General features: G+C 39.6%; 2 protein-coding genes across 2 annotated transcripts; both read left to right on the top strand.

Annotated features, from left to right (window-relative positions):
* Positions 1-19,234: 19,234 nt before the first annotated feature.
* Positions 19,235-23,671, top strand: LOC121971740. The gene is made up of 3 exons (XM_042523154.1): positions 19,235-19,884; positions 22,999-23,070; positions 23,195-23,671. The coding sequence occupies exons 1-3, from the start codon at positions 19,354-19,356 to the stop codon at positions 23,195-23,197; spliced, it is 606 nt and encodes a 201-aa protein (XP_042379088.1). The 5' UTR covers positions 19,235-19,353; the 3' UTR covers positions 23,198-23,671.
* Positions 23,672-24,345: 674 nt separating this feature from the next.
* Positions 24,346-26,588, top strand: LOC121971739 (40S ribosomal protein S2-4-like). Its single transcript, XM_042523153.1, has 2 exons — positions 24,346-25,066; positions 26,288-26,588. The coding sequence occupies exons 1-2, from the start codon at positions 24,401-24,403 to the stop codon at positions 26,444-26,446; spliced, it is 825 nt and encodes a 274-aa protein (XP_042379087.1). The 5' UTR covers positions 24,346-24,400; the 3' UTR covers positions 26,447-26,588.
* The last annotated feature ends 57 nt before the right edge of the window (positions 26,589-26,645 follow it).

Below are 26,645 nucleotides of genomic sequence, written 5' to 3'. Positions count from 1 at the left end.
TCAATCACATTACATGTTCTAAGATGGCTAGGAAACATTCTAACACTAACAAATAACATTCTAACATCATAACAGAAGTGTTCTAAGCATGATCAGGTGCATGGTTAACTAATTCATGGCAATTAACATACTGAAGTGCAAAATACTAAAACACTGAAAAGTTCAAATGTTTAAACAACTTGCTAGAGTTTCCTAAGATCTTCTTTCCAAGTTCCTTCCCACACACATCTTCGTAGCATTGTCCTCCAGCCTCCGCTAGTCCATCTTTCCTTTACCTTTATCTGCAGTATAAGGAAAAGAAAGTATCTATAAGCTTTCGCTTAGTAAGAAACCATCTACCTCACTAAAACATGCATTCGATGCAATATATTTTTAAAACATGCTGTTTGAGAGTGCACTGATTAGACTGAAACATGGCATGTTATCATACATAGAAATCAAAGCTAGTCATGGCATACTATCATCTAAACATGTGTAATAAAAGCTGAACATGAACACTAAAGCATGGCATACTAAGCTAACCATAACTATCATGTGTAACAATAAAGAAAACTGAGCTGAACATGAATTAAACTAGTCTGGAACTGAATTCAAACTCAACTAACATAACTAATCTTTGTGAGTTTTGAAAAAATATAATATAATAGATTAAAATACATAATCATACTGCTAATGGGTCCGGCAACTGTACATGCTGTGCGCGCATCCTTAACTAGACCCGGGGTTGTAAATCCCGAATTTAGTAAGGTTTACTAGGTTATCTAAACCTAGGGACCGACTATGGGAGCCCAGCCCAATGGATATCTAATCCTGTACAGTGCCACTACTGAAAATAAAATACTGAATCATAGCTAGTTAATTTACCTTGCTTCTACTAGGTTATCTGAACCTAGAGGCGACTGTGGGTGCCCACCCATTGGACCGTAGTCCCATATATGCTGTGGCAAGGCTAACTAAACTATTTAAATGCTTCTATTGCATTTACTGAGCTATTAAAATGCCTAAGTTGCATTTTTCTGTGCTAAATAATTTAATCGAACACTTAGTATGCGCTAACTCGCATCCTTTGTGTCGATAGTCTACATATTACTAAACTAAGACATGGAATTCACACGGAAGCTACTTATACTGCAGGTGAGGGGTTTCTTACCTCGTACGCTAATTTCCTTACAATTCTATTCGCTAGAATTCCGGTGGAGACGACCCTTTCGACAATCTTCTCGCGTCTATGCGTTCCTCTCGTGAAGAATAGCGTCCTCGTGCCGGAGTTGTCACCGGAAGATGACCTTGGGGCCCTAGGGAGGGAACCCTAGGATTGGCGCCGAGAGGAAGAAGAAGAGGGAGAGGTGCGGCGTGAGGTTAGGGTGAAGAGGAGAAATTGCCGAACCAATTAAAAATAAACCAAACCCCACTTAAATTTCTATTTATATTAAGTGGGAAATTTCAGCCCAACTCTAATACAAATTTAATTGCCTCCCTTTCCTTTTAGCACGGCCCTGCTGGGTGCAACTGGTTACTAACATTATCCATAAACCGTAGGTCTCGGGTTCAATTTCCGCTTAGGCCGTTTTCGTTTTCTATTTATTTTTGCTACTTCCGTTACTCTAAAAATTCTGTAAAAATATCCTAAAATTCCAGAAAAATCATAGAATATTTCTAAAATAGTTTTGAGAATTTTCGGGCGTTATAGGTATGAAGTCCAGATAGATCAACGGGCTGATCGAATATCTGGCAGGAAGTCTGGTTGGGTCCGCGAGACCGGACAACCGACAGAAGTCCAGTTGGATCTACGGACCGGACAACTGGCATGAAGACTTGGTGGGTCAAGAGGCTAGTCAACCGACTACAAATTGGTAAGTAAAGGTAAGTCAGTAGAGAAGAGTGACTCCGTGAGGACGTGCCCCGATTGAGGGACAGTAGACGTCGGTCCAAGTTAGGTCCATTTTGGATCCCTAATATGAGGCCTTGACTAGTTCCTGTTCCTGGGAGGACAGAAGCTAATTACTACTTTGTATTATCAATGTACTAACTTTATTTTATATGTTAAATGTTTTAGTTTTGGACTAACACAACTTGCAGGGCAAATGGAGTAAACAACCTTTGGATGAATAGTATCCGAAGGCGTCTTCAAGCATTGGATGACACCTTCGCACTGTTCATGGAAGGCACATTCAATGGCTTGAAGACATCTTCCAAGGGATAAATTTTGGACTCCATTGTGGATAAGGCACAACGAAGTCAGGATTAGATTTACCACGTTGAAGGCACCTTCAATGGCTATGGAAGGTGGCTTCCATGCCCTTTATAAGGTAGTCTTGCCCAAGATTCTAAACACAACTAATATAAGAGCTACTGCACATCAATTTGAGATTCAACTTCCTGCTGTGACTTTGTTGCAAAGCTACTGTGCTCGACTACTGCTCCGAGGACTTCCGATCGTGGCTGGCAGACCGACACTAACACATGAGCGCTCTTACTTTGATCCCTACATGTCGGTAACAAAGTTATTTCTTTGTAATTAAGTACTGCAAAAGAACAAGTGCAAGGTGTTGCACTTGTTCTAACTTTCTTTGTACTTGATTCCCTCTTTCGGAAGTACCGGAAGAGGTATTTTAGTGGAATACCCATCAATAGGTCCGCAGGACCTGGGTCTTAAAGTAGGAGTCACTGAAGGCTCCGAACCAAGTAAAATTGTTTGTGTTTTCTTGTATTATCTTTCTTCTTAATTTTTGATGCATACTTATCTTTTAAAAAAAAATTCAAAAAGAACAAGTTTTAAAAACCATGTGATTCACCCCCTCACGTGCAACTCGATTCAACACAATCGTCCTCAGGTCAAGGTTGACCAGTTTGACTAAGCTCGAGTTGATTCAAGCTAGAGTTTTGATGTTTGGCCAATATGTGAAGATAGATATCAAGTATGCCAAGGTTGACCGGATACTTAACAATATGTGAAAGAGAAGTTAAGTAGGACATGGAGGATCAGATACTTGACTGAAAAATTCTAACTGAATGTTAGGCTAAGTAAAGTCCTAATTGGAGGTTAGGGTAAGAGGAAAGTCCTAATTGTATTAGCTAAAGTGAAGTCCAAGTGGGTCAAGAACGATAACACATTAACAAAGGAAAGTCCTAACTGTGATTCAGCAAAGGAAAGTTCAAATGGGTCAAGAAGGATTTCACGTTAGCAAAGGATAGTCCTAATTATGGTTAGGTAAAGCAAAGTCTAAGTGAGTCAAGGAGGACCGCACGTTGGCAAGAGGAAAGCCCTACCTATGTTTAGAAAAGAGAAAATCCAAGTGGGTCAAGAAGGACCGCACTTGATGATCGGAAGTCCAACGGAAAATTAACAAGAGATGGAAAGTCCAAGTGGGTCAAAGGTTGATCGAATACCGGTGAAGAAGTTTCAATAGATCACGGTTGATCGGAGGTTGGGTAAGGAAATCTTAGACTTGGGTTAATCAAGTTAGGGTTGGACAATCGATTGGATAATCGATTGGGCCAAAGCTAATCGACTAGGTGATCGATTGAGAGCCTTTCTTCGTGAAACAGAAGACATATGGATCGATTGGGTAATTGATCAAGAGTTGCGCCAATCAATCAGGTGATCTATTGAGAGCTTTTCTTTACAAAACAGAAAGGCCTCGGATCGATTGGCAATTGATTAAAGTCACTCAATCGATTAGGTAATCGATTGGGAGAGAAGTTCGTGAAAAATAGTGAATTGATTGACTGATCAATTGAGAGAAGTTCACGAGCGAACAGTGGATTCCTGAATCGATCAAATGATTGATTGAATTCTCGTAATCGATTGGGAGAAGTAGAAAAGAAATGTTGGGGATTTGGGTGGCTATATTTGCTTAGATATGATGTGGCAATTGATTGGGGGTAAGGTCAATCGATTGGGAGCCCTAATCCGTGGATATAAAAGCATTCACAAGGATTCAAATGAACTTCTTCTTCTCCGCTCTTCATCGTCAGTGCTTGGGTTGTGGAAGAGAAGTGATATTGCACTTTCCAAACTTCAAGAGGCATCTATAAGCAACAAGAGATCAAGCAAATAAGGTTTTCATTTGTATTGTATATTACTTCTTACTTTCATTGTAGTCTTGTTGTGAACTTATAAGAGGTTTCCCCACCTTTGGATTATTTTCGAAAAAGAATGTTTTTCATAGTGTAGTGTGTATACTGTGTGGATCTTTGGATTACTTATCTCAAGGAGGTGGATACCAAGTAAATTCTAGTGTTAGTAATTGTTTCAAATTTTCCGCTGTAACAAATCATCAATGAAGCGATTAAAGTAATCACCCCCTCTATCTCCTAAAGTGTCCTAACAAGTCATATTAGAGTAAGGTCACTATTCATTAGATTAATCACCGAGAGAGCAATGAGCTAGAGGAAGAAGAAGAAGTTGAAACTTGAAGTCCTAATTCCAATTGTCAAAGACTCATCATTAAGGAGCTCAACTTCAAATGGATTTCCGAGATGGATTTGGATATGACACTCAAGCACCTCCAGCATTCGGATTGGAAAGCTTCGATCTTTAGAAATCAAAAGTCAAAAGCTACTTCATGATGGAGATAGAGCCATGATTTACTCTAATGGAGGGCTATGAAGCTCCAAGAGGTTCAAAGAGAAAATGGACTGAGGAGAAAATCAAGATATGTGAGGTCAATGAAAAAGTAACTAAAGTGTTGGTTAATTTATTGTTGAGCACCATCTTGTGCAAGATTGAAGAGTATCAAGATGCCAATGAGTTATAGAGGAAATTGACCAAGCTCCATGAAGATCCTTTCACTTTGCCAAATTAAGAAAAATCCAAAAAAGGAAACTCATTGGATTAAGAGGAAGAAAATTCTGAGGTTAAGAGGTGCTCAACATCCATGGAAGAAATTGAATAGGCATCCACCTCAAGGATTGAGGGGGAACGTTAATCATTGACATTGGAGAAAGAAAAAACTTCTACTTTCGGGTCAAATGAAGAAGAACTACATGTACCCCTAAAAGCAAAGGTATATCAATTTTAAATTATCAAAATAAAAATCACATTATATGTTTTGAATGTAGGGAAAAAAAAGAATACTATAAGAGCAAATATCCTAAATTGGGGAAGAAGTAGGCTAAAATGACTTTCAAGATGAAAGAGAAACCAAAAGAGGTCGACCCCGTGGTACGCAATGGCAAGGAGTACATTGTATGTTTTTTTTTTGCAATCAAAGAGAATATTATCGAAGTCAATATCCAAAGGAAGGGAATTTGACTTAGAAGAAACGAGGAAGCTCAAGTCAAGGGTAGCTTCAAAGGGAAAAACTAAGGTACCATTAGTTAATGGTGCTTATTTAAATAATAATAAAAAGCATGATAGAAATAATTTCTATTATTTTAATCCTATTTATCATGAAAATAGGAAGTATGAAAAACCTAGGGAAAATCACAAATCATTTTATGTTAGGACTACCATACCTAATGATAGGAAGGTAGAAAATGTTTTAGGTAAGAACTTTAAAGATTTTAGATACATGCCTAAAAGAAGAAATGCTCAAGGAAATAAAAAAAAATCAAAATTTAAGGATAGAGAATCATATTTTGAGGTCAAGACTTGAAACATTTGAGAGGACCCTAGAAAAAATGGCAAATAGTGTTAAAGGGTCAAAGAAGTCAAACCTAGGTTTAGGAAAGCAAGAGCCATCCAAGGGAAAGACGGGTTTGGGGTACAAACCTACGTCTAAGGAAAAAGTGGTCTCTTATCATAGAGTTTCAGAGGGTTATGGAACTAACTTTAGGTCTAGGAGTCAAGCCAAGATTACAAGGGAAGTTATCCTTAGAGTTGACCTTGAGGAGACTGTTGGTATAGTCTACACTAATGATCTAACTTAGATTTTAATAAATGACAAGTGAGTTAAGTTAGATATTTTTTTGATCTAATTGCTTTATCAAGGGTGCAGGAGATGATAGGTCTGGAGGATCTGACATCAGGTTGAAATCCAACTAGGTCTACGATACCCGATAGTGTTGGGATCCTTTGTACGGCTAGAGAGGGGGGTGTGAATAGCCGACCCCAATCTTTCGCGTTTCTTCCTACGATTAGGTTAGTGCAGCGGAAATACAACGTAGAAAGAAAACAGGAGAAGAAAGACAAACCTTAACACAAGGATGTAACGAGGTTCGGAGATGATACTCCTACTCCTCGGCGTGTCCGTAAGGTGGACGAGCCCTATCAATCCGTCGGTGGATGAGACCCCGGAGAACCGGCTAATATAAACTCCTTCGGGGTGGAGAAACCTCACCACAATCTTTGCAACAGCAATAAGGAGTACAAGAAGAACAAGAACACAAGAACAACAGGAATGTAAAAACACTTGCTTGCCTCTTGTTGTCGATTGGAACCCAGATGAAACAGCAGCTTCTAGGATCCAAACTCAGCTAGAAAACCAGCAGGAAACTCACGCAGAGCTTCAGCACAATGAGAGCTCAGCAAAGCTCTAATCTCAGCAGTGAGGAAGAAGAAGAAGTCGCACCAAAGCCTTGATCTCCTTTTATAACCTGCGAACCTGCACAGCGAAGACAGAAGCCAGCGGAGAAACGGAGCGACCCGTTGTGACTCAACGGTCGAATCGTGGACCGATCAGGCTCCACCCTGATCGGTCCAGGACCCTTCTGATCGGTCTGGGGACCGATCAGGCCCTGGGCTGATCGGTCCCTAGACCGATCAGATTCCTCCACATAAAGTCGCCCAACTTTCTGTTCGTTTCCTGATCGGTCTGTGGACCGATCAGGCCACAGATGGATCGGTCCACAGACCGATCCCACCTCTCTCGGCTGCGTCTCTGATCGGTCGTGGAGACCGATCAGGCTTCATGCTGATCGGTCCCCAGACCGATCAGTATGCTCACAGAACCGATGGTCACCTTTCGAGGGAAGTTCTGATCGGTCTGCAGACCGATCCAGAGCTTGGTTTTTGCCCAAACCAAGTCCCAAGTCTCCCAAACCAACATCCGGTCAACCTTGACCTGTTGGTACATCATGCTTAGCATCCGGTCACTCCCTTGACCTGCTAAGACTCCCCACCAAGTGTCCGGTCAATCCCTTTGACCCACTTGGACTTTTCTCTTTGTGTCAAGTATCCGGTCACCCTTTGACCTACTTGACCTTCTCAACACCAGATGTCCGATCATCCTTGATCCATCTGGATTTTCCCTTGCCCGGCTTCACTCACCAGGACTTCCCAACTGCCTAACATCCCAGTTAGGACTTTCTCACTGCCTGGCTTCACTCACCAGGACTTTCCAACTGCCTAACATCCCAGTTAGGACTTTCCCACTGCTTGGCTTCACTCCTGGCTTCACTCACCAGGACTTTCCAACTGCCTAACATCCCAGTTAGGACTTTCCTCTGCCTGGCTTTACTCACCAGGACTTTCCAACTGCCTAACATCCCAGTTAGGACTTTCCACTGCCTGGCTTCACTCACCAGGATTTTCACCTGGCTTCACTCACCAGGATTTTCCCGAATGCCTGACTTCACTTACCAGGACTTTCACCTTCACCTAGCTTTACTCACTAGGATTTTCACCTGGATTCACTCACCAGGATTTCCCGACTGCCTGGCTTCACTCACCAGGACTTCTCCGTGCCAAGTCTCCATACTTGGACTTTTCCCGTGCCAAGCTCCCTGCTTGGACTTTTCCAGTGCCAAGTCTCCATACTTGGACTTTTCCAGTGCCAAGCTCCCTGCTTGGACTTTTCCCGAATCAGGTCAACCAGGTCAACCTTGACCTACGGTTGCACCAATAACCTCCCAAACATCTATTCTTGTCCCATATCAAGAATAGAACTCTCTCACGAGTGTCAAACATCAACATGCAACTCAACTAGGTCAACCTTGACCTAAGGTTGCACCGACAATCTTCCCAAGTCAAACATCAAAATACAACTCGAGTCAAGTCACCTCGAGTTGGGTCAACCAGGTCAACCTTGACCTAAGGTTGCACCAACAATCTCCCCCTTTTTGATGTTTGACAAAACCCATAATCAAGTTAGGTTAACCCGATAACCTAACTTAGGTTTTCCAACCATCTTCCAATGTCCAATGTTCTTTCCTTGAACATTCTCTGGACATTCTCCCCTTAGGTTAACCCGATAACCTAACTTGGGTTCTCCAATAATTCTCCCCCTTTTTGACATACATCAAAAAGAATTCCAATGTTCTTCCTCTAGCTTAGGTTAACCCGATAACCTAACTTGGGTTCTCCAATAATTCTCCAATGAACACTCTCCCCTTTTTGACACACATCAAAAAGAAAAAGGAGGGTATCAAGGTCAAGAGTTTCTTCCTAATGAAAGTCTCATACCTTTCATTGAAACTCTTAATTTCCCCCTTGATACTAAACTCAACAATCAACTTAGTGATAAGCCCATATCACTAATCCTCAAAAGTCTTAAGGAGTAAAAACTCCCCCTAAAAGTCAATTCCCCCTTGACAATTAGGTAAAACTCCCCCTAAAGGTCAACTCCCCCTTGACCATTGCACCAACAATGTCTTTGTGAGTTCCAAACCTTTAGAAATCCAAAACACCACCTTCCATAACTGAAATTTCAGACAACCAGTCGAAAATCAGCAAATTTAGCACGCCTGATCGGTCCCCGGACCGATCAGACCCCTCTGGATCGGTCCCCAGACCGATCCTCGCTTTCTGGATCGGTCGCAGACCGATCCAGACTCTCCATGGACCGATCAGACCTCTCTGATCGGTCCACAGACTGATACAGAATTTCTGAATTTCCTTCCCGAAATTCAGAAACTCCTAGAAAATTCCAGAAAATTCGAAAAATTGTGAAATTTTGAGGATACATTCCTCATAACATATACTATCATGGAAAAATAGTTTTCTATGAAAATAACTTCCATTTTTCAATCTTGATACAAAGTTAAAAAAAAAAAAAACTTTGAAATAGTTCAAGTTTAGCTCAACTTTGTATCACAATGTTCAATGATGAATGCTATCACTAGGAAAGCTTCATCAATGTTTTTCAAATCAATTTTAAAATGCTTTTAAAACCATTTGAATTTAGGACCATAATCTTAGGGCTAGATGTACATGACTTGTACACAAGCTTTCCCTATGATCCTTAATCTCTTGAATTAGGGTCATCTAGGTACAAGAACTATGCACCTTGATCCTAACTCATGATCCTAATATCTCACACACATCTAAGGTGTATCAAACCACATTTAAGTCAATTTGATGTGAGATATGGATTAAGGTCAACTTAGGCTAAGTTCTCATGCATTTTCTAAACACCAATTTGATCTCAATATCAAATTATATGTTTGTCCTTAAATCAATTTCATTGATTACAATGCAAGAGATGATGACATGACATATAATGATATCATAAGTAAAAACATGTGCCAACGTCATGATGTCATGGCATAAAGTTTGAAAACTTAAATAAAGCATGACATATAACCTAGCCTAAGCATTATCATGACATTTCAAATGATAATAAAACTAAATATGATGTCATGACATGTGAGGGCAACCAATCATGGCAAGATTTAGCATAAATAAATATACCTAGATTACCTATCTAAGTATCCTTAACTACTTTGCTAACCTAAAATTTAACCCTTGATTGCCCTAAAATGCCAAAATCCTAATTTTGACACTTCTTGAACTCTAGATTAATTCATGCCACTTAAAGATCAAATTTATCCTCAAAACTTGGCATGTTTCATTTTTCCTCGAGAGTTCTCTAGATTTTCCCAAATTGTGCCAATTAAAATCATTCTTTTCCATAATGGCACATTTTACTCTTCCAAGGAGTAAATGATAATTCCATTTCATTTTCAAAAGTTCACAAAACCTTGAAAATGCTCCTTGAGTGTCAATTTCCTCAAAGTTGGGTTAACTACCCTTCTTATTGGAGTTGACACTCTCTAACCCATTTATGGGGTAGAGAAGATGCTCCTAGGAACCCAATACCTATTTGAGCTCATTGGGTTCACTAAATATTCACTAGGGATAACTTCCCTAGCAACCCTCCTAATGACCCTCTTAGGCTTTGAAGCCTTGGTCATTTGGGACTCATCAAGATCAACTCTAGGGGTGACTCCCCTTGTGACCTTGGTGGTGGTCTTCCTAGCCCTAGGTTTTGTTCCATAATCGAATGGAACATTGTGATAAGTGGGCTTGACCACTTGGGACTTAGGTTTGTGACCCAAACCTTTCTTGTCCTTGGACATTGGTTTTTGACCCTTAAACCCTAGAGATGACTTCTCCAAGTTCTTAAGAGCCTTTTCCAAAGTATCAAGTCTTGACTTCAAGACTTGATTCTCCTTCTCTAATACCTCAATTTTTGATTTATCACTCTTCCTTGAGGTATTCTTAGGCATATGTCTAGTTGATTTAGGATTCCTACCTAGGTTATCCTTAGCCTTAGATGGGTTGATCCTAGGGTTAGCCTTTCTAGAATTATCCTTATCTAGACTCACATGTTTAGCTCCTAAGCACATGTATTGATTCCTAAGGTTATCATGCTTGTTATTATCGACAAGTGCAATAAAATTCCTAGCATGCATTTTATTAGAATTGCAAAAATGAACCTTAGAGGTTACCTTAGGGTTTGCCTTAGCTCCCCCTATCGATGTGCCCGGTCTCTTGCCCTTGTGAGGTTGCCTCCCCCTCGGACAATGGCTCCTATAGTGTCCCCTTTGCTTGCATTGGAAGCACACGATGTGCTCCTTGCCCTTGCGTTTCGGGACTCCGGCTTCCTTGACCTTTGGCGCCGGTGGAGTCTTTCTTACCCTCTTTGGACACTTACTCTTGTAATGTCCATGTTCCCTACACTCAAAGCACATAATGTGTAATTTAATTGAACTTAAATTGCTTGAGTTACCTAGGGTTGAGGGTGGATGCGAGCTCTCTTCTTCATCCCTTTCGGAGGTAGAAGCTTCTTCTACTTGCTTTTAACTTGAAGAAGAACTCTCCTCCTCTTCGTCCTTAGATGTTGAGTAACCCTCAACTTCTAATTCCTCTCCTCCATGATGTGAGCTACTTGATGACTCACTTGTCTCCTCTTCATGATTTGAAGTGGAGCTCTCCTCATGGTACTTGGCCAAGTTATCCCATAATTCCTTGGCATTGTTGTAACCTATCTTACACAAGATGTTAGTAGGCAATGAAAATTCAATTATTCTCGTTACCTCTTCGTTGATTTCGGATTTGTGAATTTGTTCTCTGGTCCACTCCTTCTTCTCAAGAGGTTTTCCTTCCTTATCCACCGGAGGAGTAAAACCTTCTTGTACACAAAACCAATTCATTATGTTAGTCATAAGAAAGTACTTCATCCTTACCTTCCAATACGCGAAGTCGCCGCATTCGTAGAAGGGTGGAATGGTGACGTCTTCTCCATAGAGATCCATTCTCTAGCTTTGCTCCCACGGGTGTGAATCCGTCGAAGAGCGGCCTTGCTCTGATACCACTTGTTGGGATCCTTTGTACGGCTAGAGAGGGGGGTGTGAATAGCCGACCCCAATCTTTCGCGTTTCTTCCTACGATTAGGTTAGTGCAGCGGAAATACAACGTAGAAAGAAAACAGGAGAAGAAAGACAAACCTTAACACAAGGATGTAACGAGGTTCGGAAATGATACTCCTACTCCTCGGCGTGTCCGTAAGGTGGACGAGCCCTATCAATCCGTCGGTGGATGAGACCCCGGAGAACCGGCTAATATAAACTCCTTCGGGGTGGAGAAACCTCACCACAATCTTTGCAACAGCAATAAGGAGTACAAGAAGAACAAGAACACAAGAACAACAGGAATGTAAAAACACTTGCTTGCCTCTTGTTGTCGATTGGAACCCAGATGAAACAGCAGCTTCTAGGATCCAAACTCAGCTAGAAAACCAGCAGGAAACTCACGCAGAGCTTCAGCACAATGAGAGCTCAGCAAAGCTCTAATCGCAGCAGTGAGGAAGAAGAAGAAGTCGCACCAAAGCCTTGATCTCCTTTTATAACCTGCGAACCTGCACAGCGAAGACAGAAGCCAGCGGAGAAACGGAGCGACCCGTTGTGACTCAACGGTCGAATCGTGGACCGATCAGGCTCCACCCTGATCGGTCCAGGACCCTTCTGATCGGTCTGGGGACCGATCAGGCCCTGGGCTGATCGGTCCCTAGACCGATCAGATTCCTCCACATAAAGTCGCCCAACTTTCTGTTCGTTTCCTGATCGGTCTGTGGACCGATCAGGCCACAGATGGATCGGTCCACAGACCGATCCCACCTCTCTCGGCTGCGTCTCTGATCGGTCGTGGAGACCGATCAGGCTTCATGCTGATCGGTCCCCAGACCGATCAGTATGCTCACAGAACTGCGCTTTGCCTTCTGTTTGTTATCTGATCGGTCACCAGACCGATCAGATATACAAACGTATCACTGGATCGGTCTGCAGACCGATCCAGAGCTTGGTTTTTGCCCAAACCAAGTCCCAAGTCTCCCAAACCAACATCCGGTCAACCTTGACCTGTTGGTACATCATGCTTAGCATCCGGTCACTCCCTTGACCTGCTAAGACTCCCCACCAAGTGTCCGGTCAATCCCTTTGACCCACTTGGACTTTTCTCTTTGTGTCAAGTATCCGGTCACCCTTTGACCTACTTGACCTTCTCAACACCAGATGTCCGATCATCCTTGATCCATCTGGATTTTCCCTTGCCCGGCTTCACTCACCAGGACTTCCCAACTGCCTAACATCCCAGTTAGGACTTTCTCACTGCCTGGCTTCACTCACCAGGACTTTCCAACTGCCTAACATCCCAGTTAGGACTTTCCCACTGCTTGGCTTCACTCCTGGCTTCACTCACCAGGACTTTCCAACTGCCTAACATCCCAGTTAGGACTTTCCTCTGCCTGGCTTTACTCACCAGGACTTTCCAACTGCCTAACATCCCAGTTAAGACTTTCCACTGCCTGGCTTCACTCACCAGGATTTTCACCTGGCTTCACTCACCAGGATTTTCCCGAATGCCTGACTTCACGTACCAGGACTTTCACCTTCACCTAGCTTTACTCACTAGGATTTTCACCTGGATTCACTCACCAGGATTTCCCGACTGCCTGGCTTCACTCACCAGGACTTCTCCGTGCCAAGTCTCCATACTTGGACTTTTCCCGTGCCAAGCTCCCTGCTTGGACTTTTCCAGTGCCAAGTCTCCATACTTGGACTTTTCCAGTGCCAAGCTCCCTGCTTGGACTTTTCCCGAATCAGGTCAACCAGGTCAACCTTGACCTACGGTTGCACCAATAACCTCCCAAACATCTATTCTTGTCCCATATCAAGAATAGAACTCTCTCACGAGTGTTAAACATCAACATGCAACTCAACTAGGTCAACCTTGACCTAAGGTTGCACCGACAATCTTCCCAAGTCAAACATCAAAATACAACTCGAGTCAAGTCACCTCGAGTTGGGTCAACCAGGTCAACCTTGACCTAAGGTTGCACCAACAGATAGTTGGTACGAAGACCAGATAGGTTAAAGGGCTGACCTGATATCTGGCTGGAAGTCTAGTTGAGTCCGTGGCGAGCCTGACAGCTGACAAAAGTTCAATTGGATCTACAGATCTAACAACTGGCATGAAGACCTGGTGGGTCAAGAGGCTAATCGATAAACTGCAAATTGGTAAGGGCAGGTAAGTCACTAGAGGAGAGTAATTCAGTGAGGACACATCCCGGTTGAGGGACAGTAGGCGTCAGTCCAGTTTAGGTCCATTTTGGATTCTTAAACTGAGACTTTGAGTAGTTTCTAATCCTGCAAGGATATGAACTAATTATTATTGCTTATGTTTATTGTACTAACTCTGTTTTATAGGTTATTTTCTATTTTGAGCTAACATTGACTTGTAGGATCGATTGACACACATTCACCTTGGATAAATAGTTCTGAACTCCTCAGACCGGGTTGAAGGCGCCCTTGAGCGTTGGCTGAAGGCGCCTTGGATCTAATGGAAGGTGCCCTCTCGTGTGGATTGAAGGCACCATAAAGAGGATCAAAACATTGCTTCATCGTGGATGAGAAGCGATCTTCTCGGGATAGAGCTTCGAGGTTGAAGGCACCTCCATGGGCATTGGAGGCGCCTCCAATAGCCTTTAAGAGGGTTGTTCGAATAACATTTGAAAAACAACTTTCATACAAACTTCTAAACGCCCGATTGGCTTTCTGATTATCCCAGCCTCCTTCTGCTGCCCTGCTACGACTCTGCTACATCCGCCTGCTACTGAGGAGCCGACCAACACCGAGCCTAAGCCGATAATCTTCGAAGGTGTTGGGCAAGGAATTTACAATTCTATACTTAATTATTGCAAAAGGAAAGTGTAGCGTGTTACACTTGTCTCTTGTACTCGATCCCCTGTTCCGACAATTTTGAAAGAGGTATTTTAGTGGATTACCGGTCGATAGGTCTGCGAGACCTGAGTCTTGGTGTAGGAGTCACCGAAGGCTCCAAACCAAGTAAAAAATCAACCACGTCTTTTGTGTTCTTTTCAGTTTTTCTTTCTGCTGCAATTTTATCTTAATATATTAAAATTACTCTGGTTTCAAAAACTCATGATTCACCCCCTCTCACGATCCAATAGAGACTAGTGTGACCACGACTTCTAAGAAGTCTAGGAAGGTATCAAGGGAAGTTATCCCTAATGAATGCTTAGAACACCTAAGAAGCACAAATAGATTTTGGATTCTTAGGAGTGTATTCTCTACACCCTAGATGGGTTTAGAGTGTATCAACTCAAATTAGAAGGATAGTTAACCCAACTATGATGAAATTAGCACTCTAGGGTATTTTCAAGGTTTTGGTACATCTTGAAAATGAAAAGTTATTTTTACTCTTAAAATAGTAAAATATGCCAAAATTTGAAGATTTGGGCTTAATTAAATTGACACAATTAGGATAAAAATCAAAGAAATGTTAAGTTGGGATGTTGGTAATTTCTAGGGAAATAAGGGCAAAATTAGTCTTATTTTTAAATTTAGCGATTAATTAGTGATACTTAGATAGAAAATCTAGGTATTTTTTTATGTTAAAATTACCATAATTACGTGTCCTATAATATGCCATGACATTATATTTTGTATTCACATCTATATGAAAAATGTCATATATACATCATTTAGATATGATAGATTTTTTTTTGAGAAATATGCATTTGATGTATACCATGATCGTTTTCATGAATTATTTTAAATTCTTATAATTAAGAACAATGACATAAATTAACATCCTAGGTTGGATAATATAAGTTTTAAATGCTTAGTTAGAAATACATGATCTCTTAGTTTAGGAAAAAACTATTATACATCTCACAATAATTATAGAGTTGACTTATATGTGTATTGATAAACATTAGAGACAAGTGAGATATTAGAAAGATGAATATAACTCAATATATTAATTTAGTGTATCTTTTTGAGTTTTAGGTTCATTAAAGAGATAAATTATGTGAAGTCTAATCATGAGAAAAGAAAATGTATAAGTCATGTACATTTAGCCCAAAGATTGTGGTTGGAAATTTTATTTTAAAAAACAATTCAAAATCATTTTAAAAAACTTTGGTGAAGTCTATCTTTTGATAATCATAATCATTTATTAGTTAGATATAAAGTAGAGTGAAACATTGAATTATTTCAATGATTTCCAATTTTGTATCAATCTTTCAGAAGGAGGGATTATTTTCATAGGAAACTATTTTTTTGGATAGTGTATGACATAAGTAATGTTTACATAAAATTTTATGATTTTTGATAATCGTAGAATTAGTATGAGTTTCTAAAATTGAATTTGAAATTGAATTCATAAAATCAAAAACTCCAATCAATCTGGCGGTTGATTGAGATTTATTTAATCGATTGGATGATCGATTGATAGTGAATTTTTGACGAAGATAAACCCTCAGAATCGATCAGTTGATCGATTAAGGTGACGGTAATCTATTGAAACTCAACTTCAATCAATTAATATATATTAGAATCGATTGATAGTTGAAATCAATCGATTGATAGTTGAAATCAATCGATTAGTATTCCTGATTTTGACTGAAATAGTCCAATTTCAGTCTATTAAGCTACGTTTAGTCATGTTAATTATCCCTCACCCTCTAAAATGCTTTGATAAGTATTTAAGAGTAATTTTCTTAAGAAAATTAAGAAAAATGGTTAAAAGAGACTAATTTGGAGTTTAGGAGGAGGTTTATATTCAATATTGAATTTTCAATCTCATAACTTCAATTTAGTGTAGTGATAGAAGTTTAGAGCATGTTTTGAGGGGAGATGTAGGATCAAAAGTGCTAGAGGGGGGAGGGGGTGAATAACGCTCATGACTTTTTCACGTTTTTAGAATACATTCGTGCAAGAGTTCGTGCAACGGAAATAAAAAAATAAATAAAACACCAACACAAGCTAGTTTTACTTGGTTCAAAGCTTGTGACGACTTCTACTCTAAGGCCTACACTTGTTGAGTGTTTACTTTGGAAAATTCACTATCAATCTGTAGAATTGAGTGCTATAAATGAAAGTTATACCGACGACTTAGAGAATTGGAGTTTCGAACTTTCGGTCGTCGAAGCAGAGTTATGACTTCATAGACTTGTCTTTTGAGCAGTGTGCAAGAGCAAAAGACGTTTCAATTAATATAATGACTGTTTTCAAAGCAGCTGGTCGAACCCTTATTATAGCCGAGTTGAACCTGAGCCAGATCCACTAATCTCGGGATTACTCTTTAACTTGACGTTGATCGGTCGACTGATCCAGCCGTTCGGTCGACCAAACCTTCTGAATCTGCTAGCTTCCCATCCAGATATTACCGCTTCGGATAAGAGGCTTCATTCGGTCAATCGATCTTGACATTCGATCGACCGATTCGTCGATGATCTTCGGCTTATCTAATCTGATCAACTCATTGTATATCCATCGTTCAGTCGACTGAACCTCCATGTTCGGTCGACCGGTCCCTCAGTGAAAACCTCATTATGAGCTAAAATCTGATCCTTTTATTTGACAATTCGATGCACCGATTCGGACGTTTGGTCACCGAACAAAGTAAAATTCTAACCTGCAAAATGTTAGTATTCTTGCAAAATAGAGTTAGAATAATAGTATATAAGAAGTAACTTTGACAACCTCCGGACTGTCCGGTCTTGACTTTGAGTTTCGCTGAAACTCTAGGTTGGACCGACGCCTACTGTTTCTTCTTCGGGGAACGCGTCCTCGTCTACTCCTCTCAGGGGAGTTTTTCTTTTGTCAAAACGGTCCTCTAGACCGTCTGGACTTTTACTCAGCATCTGAGACTTCAAGACTTCATGTTGAACGTCTGATTCACGACCTGTCTAGTCTTTCACCTGGTGTCCTTGACCCCCAGGATTTTCACCTAGAGTCCTAGACTCTAGGATTTCACCCAAAGTCCTTGACCCACCAAAACTTCACCTAGTCTCCCGGACCAGGACCTCCTTGTCTAACCTCAACTAGGACTTTCCATATGTCTAACCACAGTTAGGACTTTCTATCTGCCTAGCCTCGACTAGATTGTTTTTTTTTTTTTTTGCCTAAAATCACTTAGGATTTTCTTGCACACTCAGTTCAACTTGTTAGACAAATAAAAATCTTAACTTTGAATCCTTTACCATAATTAAAACTTAGGTTTGATCATCTGGTGTTTTCTATACCAATAATCTCTTCTTTTTTTATTATGACAATACAATTTAAAGTTAAATAAAATATAACAACAATTAATATAACATCAGTAAAAAATTTGAGCATAAATAAAATAATTTGACTAATTTAACAAAATGCTCTCCCTCAATCTTTTGAGAAAAAAAACATCGATTTTTGGAGAACTTAACTTTAAACTTTCTTTCTTTCACATATATCAAAAAGGACACTAAGAAAAGTTATTTTAACTCTTTGACATATCAAAAAGGACACTGAGATAAATTGTTTTAATTTATAAAATCAATATTTTTTTTTTTTGAAAAAGCTAACTTTTAATATTTTTCCACAAATTCAACTTTTAAGCTCCCTGAAATTATCACTTTACCTTAACAAAAACTTAGTTTTTAAAAAAATTTCTTTGCTAATTATTTAACTAATTATTTAAAAAGAATTTTATTAAAAATACTATAGTTAAATACTTACCTTTAAAAAGATTTTTCTTCTACCACCTTCATACCAACTCAATTATAATCGTGAGAAAATTATATTCTCAACATATTCTTTACTAACTTAATTAAAATTATATAAACTTCATCAAAGTTATTCTAAAATAGTTGTTACAACTAATAAGTAGTTGTTAAAATACCACAATAGTGGTGTTAATTTTGTAACATCAATAGAGTAATTTTTATATGTTATAGTAGCTCATTGTAACGGTTAAAATTATATTGAAAAATAAGGAACAATATTATGGTAATTACTCGGTAGCGTAGTAGCTATGCTATAACAATGCTCAAATAAAGAGTATTTCGGGAGAAAATATCTGATAATTAGAAAGAAACAATATTTAATATTCAATTCCTTCTGGGGAAGTTTAGTTAGATCAATTTGAGTTGGACCCATAGAATTGACTCGTCCTGTCAAATAATTTAAGCGGATTGTGTTGAAATATTATCAACTCAAGTCTGTTGTGGGCCGACCTGTCTAGGCCCACAACTCGTACGGGTCAACCCACGATGGGCTTGGGTTGGTCCGCGAGTTAAGAAACATATGTAAATTAAGTTTTATGTCAATTTATTATCTTTCTTTATTATAATTTTAAAATAAAAATAGTGATAAAATATAAGTACTCGTTTGTATCATTTATATTTAAAATATATATTTATAAATACATTTAATTAATTAAACCTTTCCAACGTGAAGTGTTAACAATAAAAAATAATTGAGTTGGGTTAAAAGTTTCTCAACCCGTCAAGTTGACGGATCATTCCATCCTGTTCCACTAAATGATTGATCCTTGACGGGTCGTTCCATCCTGTTCCACTAAATGATTGATCCGCTACGGACCGATTCATCTTATCACATATTGACCTATCTGACAGTTTTAAGTTTAGTTAGAAAAAGATGCAAAATGGAAGATATACTAAAACTTGTCAAATTTAAAATTAATTAGATTAACAAGGTGTTTAATGTTAATTTCCAACGGAGTCACGGAGATGTAAATTATGGAGTTAAGTTATAATCGACCGCTAAATAGTTTTTCCGAAGGGCATCATCCTTGCCCAGCGTATCTGTCACCGCCCACCAACTGGGGGACCATGTAAACCACCATCGAGTTCGAAGCTTTGCTGGCGATGATTTTCCCCATCGATCATGGCCATGGCGGTCGTCGAAGAGCAAGGAGAAGGCACGCATCCCCTTCTCTCTCCTCTTCCTCGTCGGCGCAACTCCTTCCGCCTCCTCCCGGTGCTTCTCTTTGCCCTCGCCCTCGCCGCCCTCGGCGTGGCCTTATTCCTCCTCTGGCCCGCCGATCCCGACCTCCGCGTCGCCCGCCTCCACCTCGACGGCGTCCACCTCTCCACTTCCCCCTCCCTCTGCCTGAACGTCTCCATCAGCCTCTCCGTCAAGGTCCGCAACCCTAACTTCTTCTCCTTGGACTACGACTCTCTCGTCTCCACGATCGGCTACCGGGGACGGAAGCTTGGATCCGTGACGTCGGAGGGTGGGCGCGTCGGGGCGCGCCGGGTCTCGTACCTCGATGCCGACCTGCAGCTGAATGGGATCCGGGTGATTCACGACATCTTCTACTTGCTCGAGGATTATAGGAGGGGATCCATCCCCTTTGAAACTATAACGGAGGTGCAGGGCAAGTTGCGACTCTTCTTCATCGACGTCCCTGTTGAGGTAGGTAAAAGATGTGAACTTTGTTCATTTTAATATGCTCATCTTGTCTGTAACTAATTTAAACCTCCAGCTGCAACAAGATTAAAATGTGGATTAGAAATGCACTGGAATGACAAAATTATAGTTAGGTCTGAGTGTGTTAAACTCGAATTGTTGTCTTTACTACGGTGACAGTTCAACACCCTCAAATCGTTTCGGATGCTTCTATCTTTACTAACCACGTAGCATTTTTGCCTAGTTACCTGACTTTTATTCGTCAGGCTTCTTACAGGTCATTTCTGTGCTGAGAGATTAAATGCCAATAGTGAATCTTTTCTAATGACTACTCGTCTATCTCTAGAGCTTTAAGCAAGGGTTGATGTTAATAATTAATGACAAAATGTAGATTAGAGGACCTAATTCTCAATTTATGGTTACTGGAATAGCCAAGAGTCTTTTTGGTGGCTTGCTTGGTTTATGACTAATTTCGGACTCTGGATGTATCATTTGCAAAGTGAAAAATGATTTGGATTCAAGTTGATTTTCCACCTGGTAGTTCTGACATAAGCATTTATTTTGGAGTATGTCACAATGATACTCAGACTTGGTGATGAGTATCTGACACAGTATTAATGTAAGTGTTGGAACAACTATTTTAACACAGGCTCAACTGGATGTTAAGTGTCCACTCAAAATCTCAATATATGATTCAGATATTAAAGGTCTAGATTAAGAGTCCATGCATTAGAGCTGCTGGGTAGAAGATTATATGATCTATTTCAATGGGGCTTCACTTCATATAATCAGATGACTGTAAGATATATCATTCTGTTATGCTGGTTTATTCAGGAGATCAAGTGGGATTAGTTCTTGTGTTGTCAAGTTTGGGTGTTATTCCTATGAGAATTTCATGGAGTTATAAGCTATATAAGTTCTTATTTAAATTTTCTTATTTATATAATTTAGCTTGTCCTAGAATCGGAAAATAGAGGAGTTGACAAATGGTTAGTCATAGTTTGCTACTGTATCAATGGACTTATTACATTTGAGTATTGGTCTTTGTAATTAGACTCCAATGTAGCTTCCTACGAGAAGAGCAAACCATGTCAACTGCTTGGATTTAGCTACGTTAATGTGTTTGTGTCATTGCTCTTCATATGACCTTGCACATTACATCTCTTTTATCTGGTAGATCTTGCTGCCTGTTTTGCTTCAGGCCCTATTTGTGAATACCTACATTGGTCCCAGATGCTATATTAGTCTGTATGCCTTAATGCACTCCTACAAATTGTGCAAAAAAAGTGTTCACCTCTCAGTATGAATGGTGATGGTATCATTATATCTCAGACAGATATTAACTTTCTACACCAAGCATTACCAGTCAAATCCTGAAACTATGGCCCTCACATCCTCACATTAGCATCTTGACGTTCACAACATAAAGAATTTCGTTGGTGCAGCTTTCATGAGCTGTGCTACTATATATACTCCAGAAATTTGTGAGATGCAGAAGAAAATGACTTTCCTAAATAGACTTTTAGAGAAGGCAACTACTATCTTGTTTGTGATCCTTTGCTATGCCATGCAAATGGAGGAAGTAGTTAGATTGAAAATGATGCTAAATAAATAGAGGAAGTAATAAGAATGAAAATGAAGCTAAATCTTCATTGTTCAGATTGTTGAATGACAACAAATCCACCCATTGTCTGTGATTTTGCTAATTGAACATGTTTTTTTTTCCCAATTATGTCCAGAAAATACATGCCTATGATGATGCACATAATACAGAATTATCCTTGTTGCTTCTTATACAAAGTTTGTTATTTTCCCACCATAATACACACCCTATTCTAGGTTATTGTCTTCTAATTAATCCTGTATGCTAACTGGATCCAAATTTTGACAAGTGGTTCTACTGTTTGCTAAGCTAAAGATGGTCTTCTTACTTATCATCAAATTTTTAATTCATATCTCCTCTCTTTTAGTATGAATCTTCTTTTTCTTCAGAAATTATCTAGATTTTCTAAATGATTCGTGGAACCTATTTCACATTTCTCAAACTAGTGACTACCACTTATATGCTCTGTCAACTATCACTTGCTAATTGAAAAATCTGTGGATGTTAGTGGATTTAGCCTACTTTTTCAACTGCATACACTCAATCTACGTGTAAAAGGACTAAAGGTCCTCTTATTTTTTTTTTCCCAGTTTATTGACTTATTCATATTGTAAGGCCTAGGAGGTTGCAGAAAAATAAGATGATAATTTGCGGAGTGTGCAGGAGATGATAAGTTATGAGTGTGAAGAGAGAGGATGACTTAATTGTTGGAAGCATAATTAGGGAGGACTGGTGTCAGCTTGTGAATCAGATCCAAGAAATGGTGAAACTAGGATTAGGTAATTTGAGGATAATTATGAACTGGGATCCCTTGAGTTTGTTTCCAACACTTGATGGTCTGGTAAATTATAAGTGATTTGTCAAATAATTATGATGAATAATCTTAATGTTTGTACCATGATAGATTTAAAACCATCTTTGTTCTCTAAGGGTCATATCTTCAAAGAGACATGCATGATGCAAGGTAGTAGTGTCAACTTGACGGGGCCAGATTGGTCTTGATACCAAATATGGGTTCATGTGGGGCATAAGAGTTAAGACCCATGGATCAGGCGCAACCCACAGGCTGAGTAATACCCAAATTACTAAAGGTCTAACCTAGCCTAGCATGGCTTTTCATGGATTGACACAGGCTTGACCTATTAACACCTCTACTTGCAAGGCTATTATGCACCCAAGCTTTACAATTTTTGTACTCAACTGTAGATTCTAGTAATGTTTTAATGGCAGCCTTTTCTCTGTCAACTTTTTCCCCCTTATACAAAGATTTAACGTTTTGGCCCAATGGTGTACTGGAATGTTACTTGTGTACATCGCCCAAGAGATTTTCAATTTAATAATTTACTTAATAGAGATTACACAATTGAAAATCTTATACAAATTTAATCATACAATTATTTTTAATTTGACACCTGATATGATAATCTAAATTTTATTTTATACATAGTGTACATGGTTTTTTTCTCCTTTTTTTTCGATAGATTGACATGACCTCTTTTGCAATGTTCATTGAACAGGGTAAATTTTCTTGCTCACTTCAAGTGAATGCACAAAACCAGACTCTTCTTCGACAAGACTGCTACATTGAGGTGGGCAAACTGTGTTTCTTGATTTCCCAATGTTAAGTTATTTTTTCAACTTGCTAATCCCGCAATCCCTATATTAAGCTGTTTCTCTAACTCGCTATTCTCCTTATCTCTATACTTTCTCTAGTGATGGTGAAAGATGGACAAAGCCATCAACTTTAAGGAGCGAATTGTTGTTCCGCTGAGAATTTTTCCAGCTCCGCTACGGAAGAAATGATGTCTTCCCTACTTAGCCTTTGTATTATTATCTAGAAAGCGAATCACAAGAGCATTCATTCTCCTCCAACATTCTTCATCAGGATTAGAGATGTGCAAAGCAAGCAGTTAGCAACTGCAGAACTATTATTTTGTTTCATCTACTTCTTTTGAGGTATGGTAATGAATGAAGAATGCAATGGAGTCGATAGACTATCTACTTTTCTTGCCATGGCCAGAGTTTTCACTCCATGCTACCTTATGAAACGCTCATCTTCCTTTGTTCCTTGGGGTTAAATCTTCATCATTTCTTTCCTCGCGGTGTCTTGTATTATTTGATTTTACTTGCTTTGTCTCTCTCATTCATAAGTACAAAACCATTGATGCTCGTTTAAATTTATGAATGTGTTTACCTTTCGAAGCTACATCGATAACAAATTGTAGCAAGGGAAAAAAAGTGATTATACTTATGTTATAGTCCATCATCAGATTATGTAAAAAAAGATAAACTACTAAGTTAGTTTATAGTTGACCACTAAATTGATTGAGATTTTTTCCTCTAGAGTCATCTTCTAACCAACTAAATATTCCATGGGGATACAACATCGATAACAAAGTTGGGAGGTTGGGCTTAAGCCCTACGTTACATGGATAGAGAAAAAGGCGGAGGAAAAAAAAAATACTGAAGTTGATACTTTCGTTCATGTTTAAATCAAGCATTATGCACTTTGATATTAGTGAAAATATGGACACTTTTATTACCATCGGTGTGACGAAAAGATGATAACCCCTAAGATTGTCCTGAGAGGTAAATCACAGAACCATTTGACCTTACCGCTAGCTGGGCATTTCCCTAACAAAATGGTAAAAATTATGATAATTTTTATATAATTCAAAGTGTACTGAAGAATTCAACAAAAAAAAAAGTTTCTTAAAACAAAAATCAGATTTATTTGTTTTTTTTAAAACTTTTCCATTTGGGCCGGCCTTGTCTCCGGCCCGATTAGATCGATTTCTAATCTTGCGGTTGTTTACGCTCAGAGGAAACCCTAGGAGTCCTGTGCTATAAAAACCTTTCGTTGCACCCTATCCGCCGTTTTCTTTTCCATCACTGCAACTTGTTGTCCGGAGATTCCTCATGGCGGAGCGTGGCGCTGGAGACCGTGGAGGCTTTGGCCGTGGATTCGGGCGGGGCCGCGGGGATCGGGGCCGCGGCGACCGCGGTCGCGGTGGGCGACGCGGCGGGCGGCGCGATGAGGAGGAGAAGTGGGTGCCCGTCACCAAGCTTGGTCGCCTCGTAAAGGAGGGCAAGATCACCAGCCTCGAGCAGATCTACCTCCACTCGCTCCCCGTCAAGGAGCACCAGATTGTAGACACTCTCCTCGGCGGTCGCCTCAAGGACGAGGTCATGAAGATCATGCCTGTGCAGAAGCAGACTCGCGCGGGGCAGCGCACCCGCTTCAAGGCCTTTGTAGTCGTCGGTGACTCTGACGGCCATGTCGGCCTCGGCGTCAAGTGTGCCAAGGAGGTCGCCACGGCTATCCGAGGCGCAATCATCCTGGCTAAGCTTTCAGTGGTTCCTGTCAGGAGGGGATTCTGGGGGAACAAGATCGGGAAGCCCCACACTGTTCCGTGCAAGGTTACTGGGAAGTGCGGGTCAGTCACTGTCCGCCTTGTTCCTGCGCCGAGAGGGGCAGGGATTGTCGCTGCTCGTGTTCCGAAAAAGGTTCTTCAGTTTGCTGGAATTGAGGACGTATACACTTCATCCCGTGGTTCCACGAAGACTCTTGGAAACTTTGTCAAGGTCAGTTTTTCATTGATTTTATTAATTTTTACATGTTTGGCTTGAAGGTTTATGATCAAGTGAACTGCAAAATCTTTATTGCACTGAATTAGAATGTGCATTTTGGAGAAGGGTCCTCTTCCTTGTTATTGCACTAGCATAAAAAAATGTTGAACTAATGGAAAACAACCAATATCTTTTACATATTCACCTAATTATGCATGCTTTATGTTTGATATTCTATTTATTTTTTGATAAATATTAGTTAGATGAGTGGCTGTCTGAGTTAGAAATCTCGAGATGAAATTGTTGTGTGAAAATTGATTTTCAGAAATGAGATACTAAATATTATAACTCCTTTCTTCTTAACTAGTATCAAATAACCAAATCAAAAGATTGTTTTGGGAGAGCCTTGATGAAATCATTCTTGGTATACTGTATGGATATGATTTATGAATGAAGGTAATATAATTTGGATTTTGCTAGAGATAAGGAAGGTAGTTCAATTTAGACTTTGTTGTTCTCATGATCTTATGGTTGTTGATATTTACTTTCAGAAAGAGAATAGGATGAAAAATGAGAGATTGAAATGGGGAGAAGTTTATGGAGTTCTTCGTTGTGACCCCTAAGTATAGAAGAAACTTTCACAATTGTATTTATCAATCAAAGTGGACCAATAGAAAAGAACACCTAAAGAAATTTTGTTTCATAGATGAATTCGGAACCGGAATGTGAATGTGCAGAGATTAGAAATGATTGAATAAAAAAATACTTATATTCTAGAGTAATTAGGTATTAGGTGCTATCAGTAACTCATAAAATGAGAGAAGATTTGGTATTGACATGTTAAAAGACAATTAATATACTTTTGTTAGAAAAGTTTAATTTATCAGAGTGAAACCTCTAAAGAGCTAAAGGCAGATCAAAGAAATATTAATCAATGTACTAAAAAAATAGTTTAATTAATTGAATACAATTAGTGACATTACTCATATTATTCTGTCAGGTAATATAAACATGTAGGGGATCTCTAATAGTTGCAAGATTCATGTAGAACGATTTCTAATAATAGTGACAACACTTTTTGGGTCATAAGGATGATGGTGTTTGTGTTTTGTTCTGGGAAATTCTCTTTTTTCCGATGATGTAATTTTTTGGTATGGCATATATAATATACGAGATCTTGACAATAGAGGTACAACTGTTTGCATTTTTGCTCCTGATGCTTTTATTGCTTTGCAGGCTACGTTTGATTGTCTCATGAAGACCTATGGGTTCCTCACTCCTGACTTGTGGTTAGAGACTCGCTTCAGCAAGTCTCCCTTCCAGGAGTACACAGACTTGCTCGCCAAACCGACCAAAACGATTCTCATTGAGAACACCGAGAGGATTGAAGCTTAGGATCTCAAGAAGTCAGTTTTCCCTACCAGAGACCTATTTATCTCCAACAAATATGATTCAATAGTGTGTTAAGGACTTGGAACCCTTGTTTGTTTATCTCCTGAATTTTATGTTTTGGTTTAGTTTGTTGCTTGGGCATCAACCTCTTGAAGAGTTTTATGCACCATCACATTGCCGTCACTTCAAAGTTAAAAATCTT

Source organism: Zingiber officinale, chromosome 4A (assembly GCF_018446385.1).
Source record: "Zingiber officinale cultivar Zhangliang chromosome 4A, Zo_v1.1, whole genome shotgun sequence".
Lineage (NCBI taxonomy): Eukaryota > Viridiplantae > Streptophyta > Magnoliopsida > Zingiberales > Zingiberaceae > Zingiber > Zingiber officinale.
The sequence above is the reverse complement of the archived record's forward strand: the minus strand, read 5'-3'. Positions and strand labels throughout refer to the sequence as shown.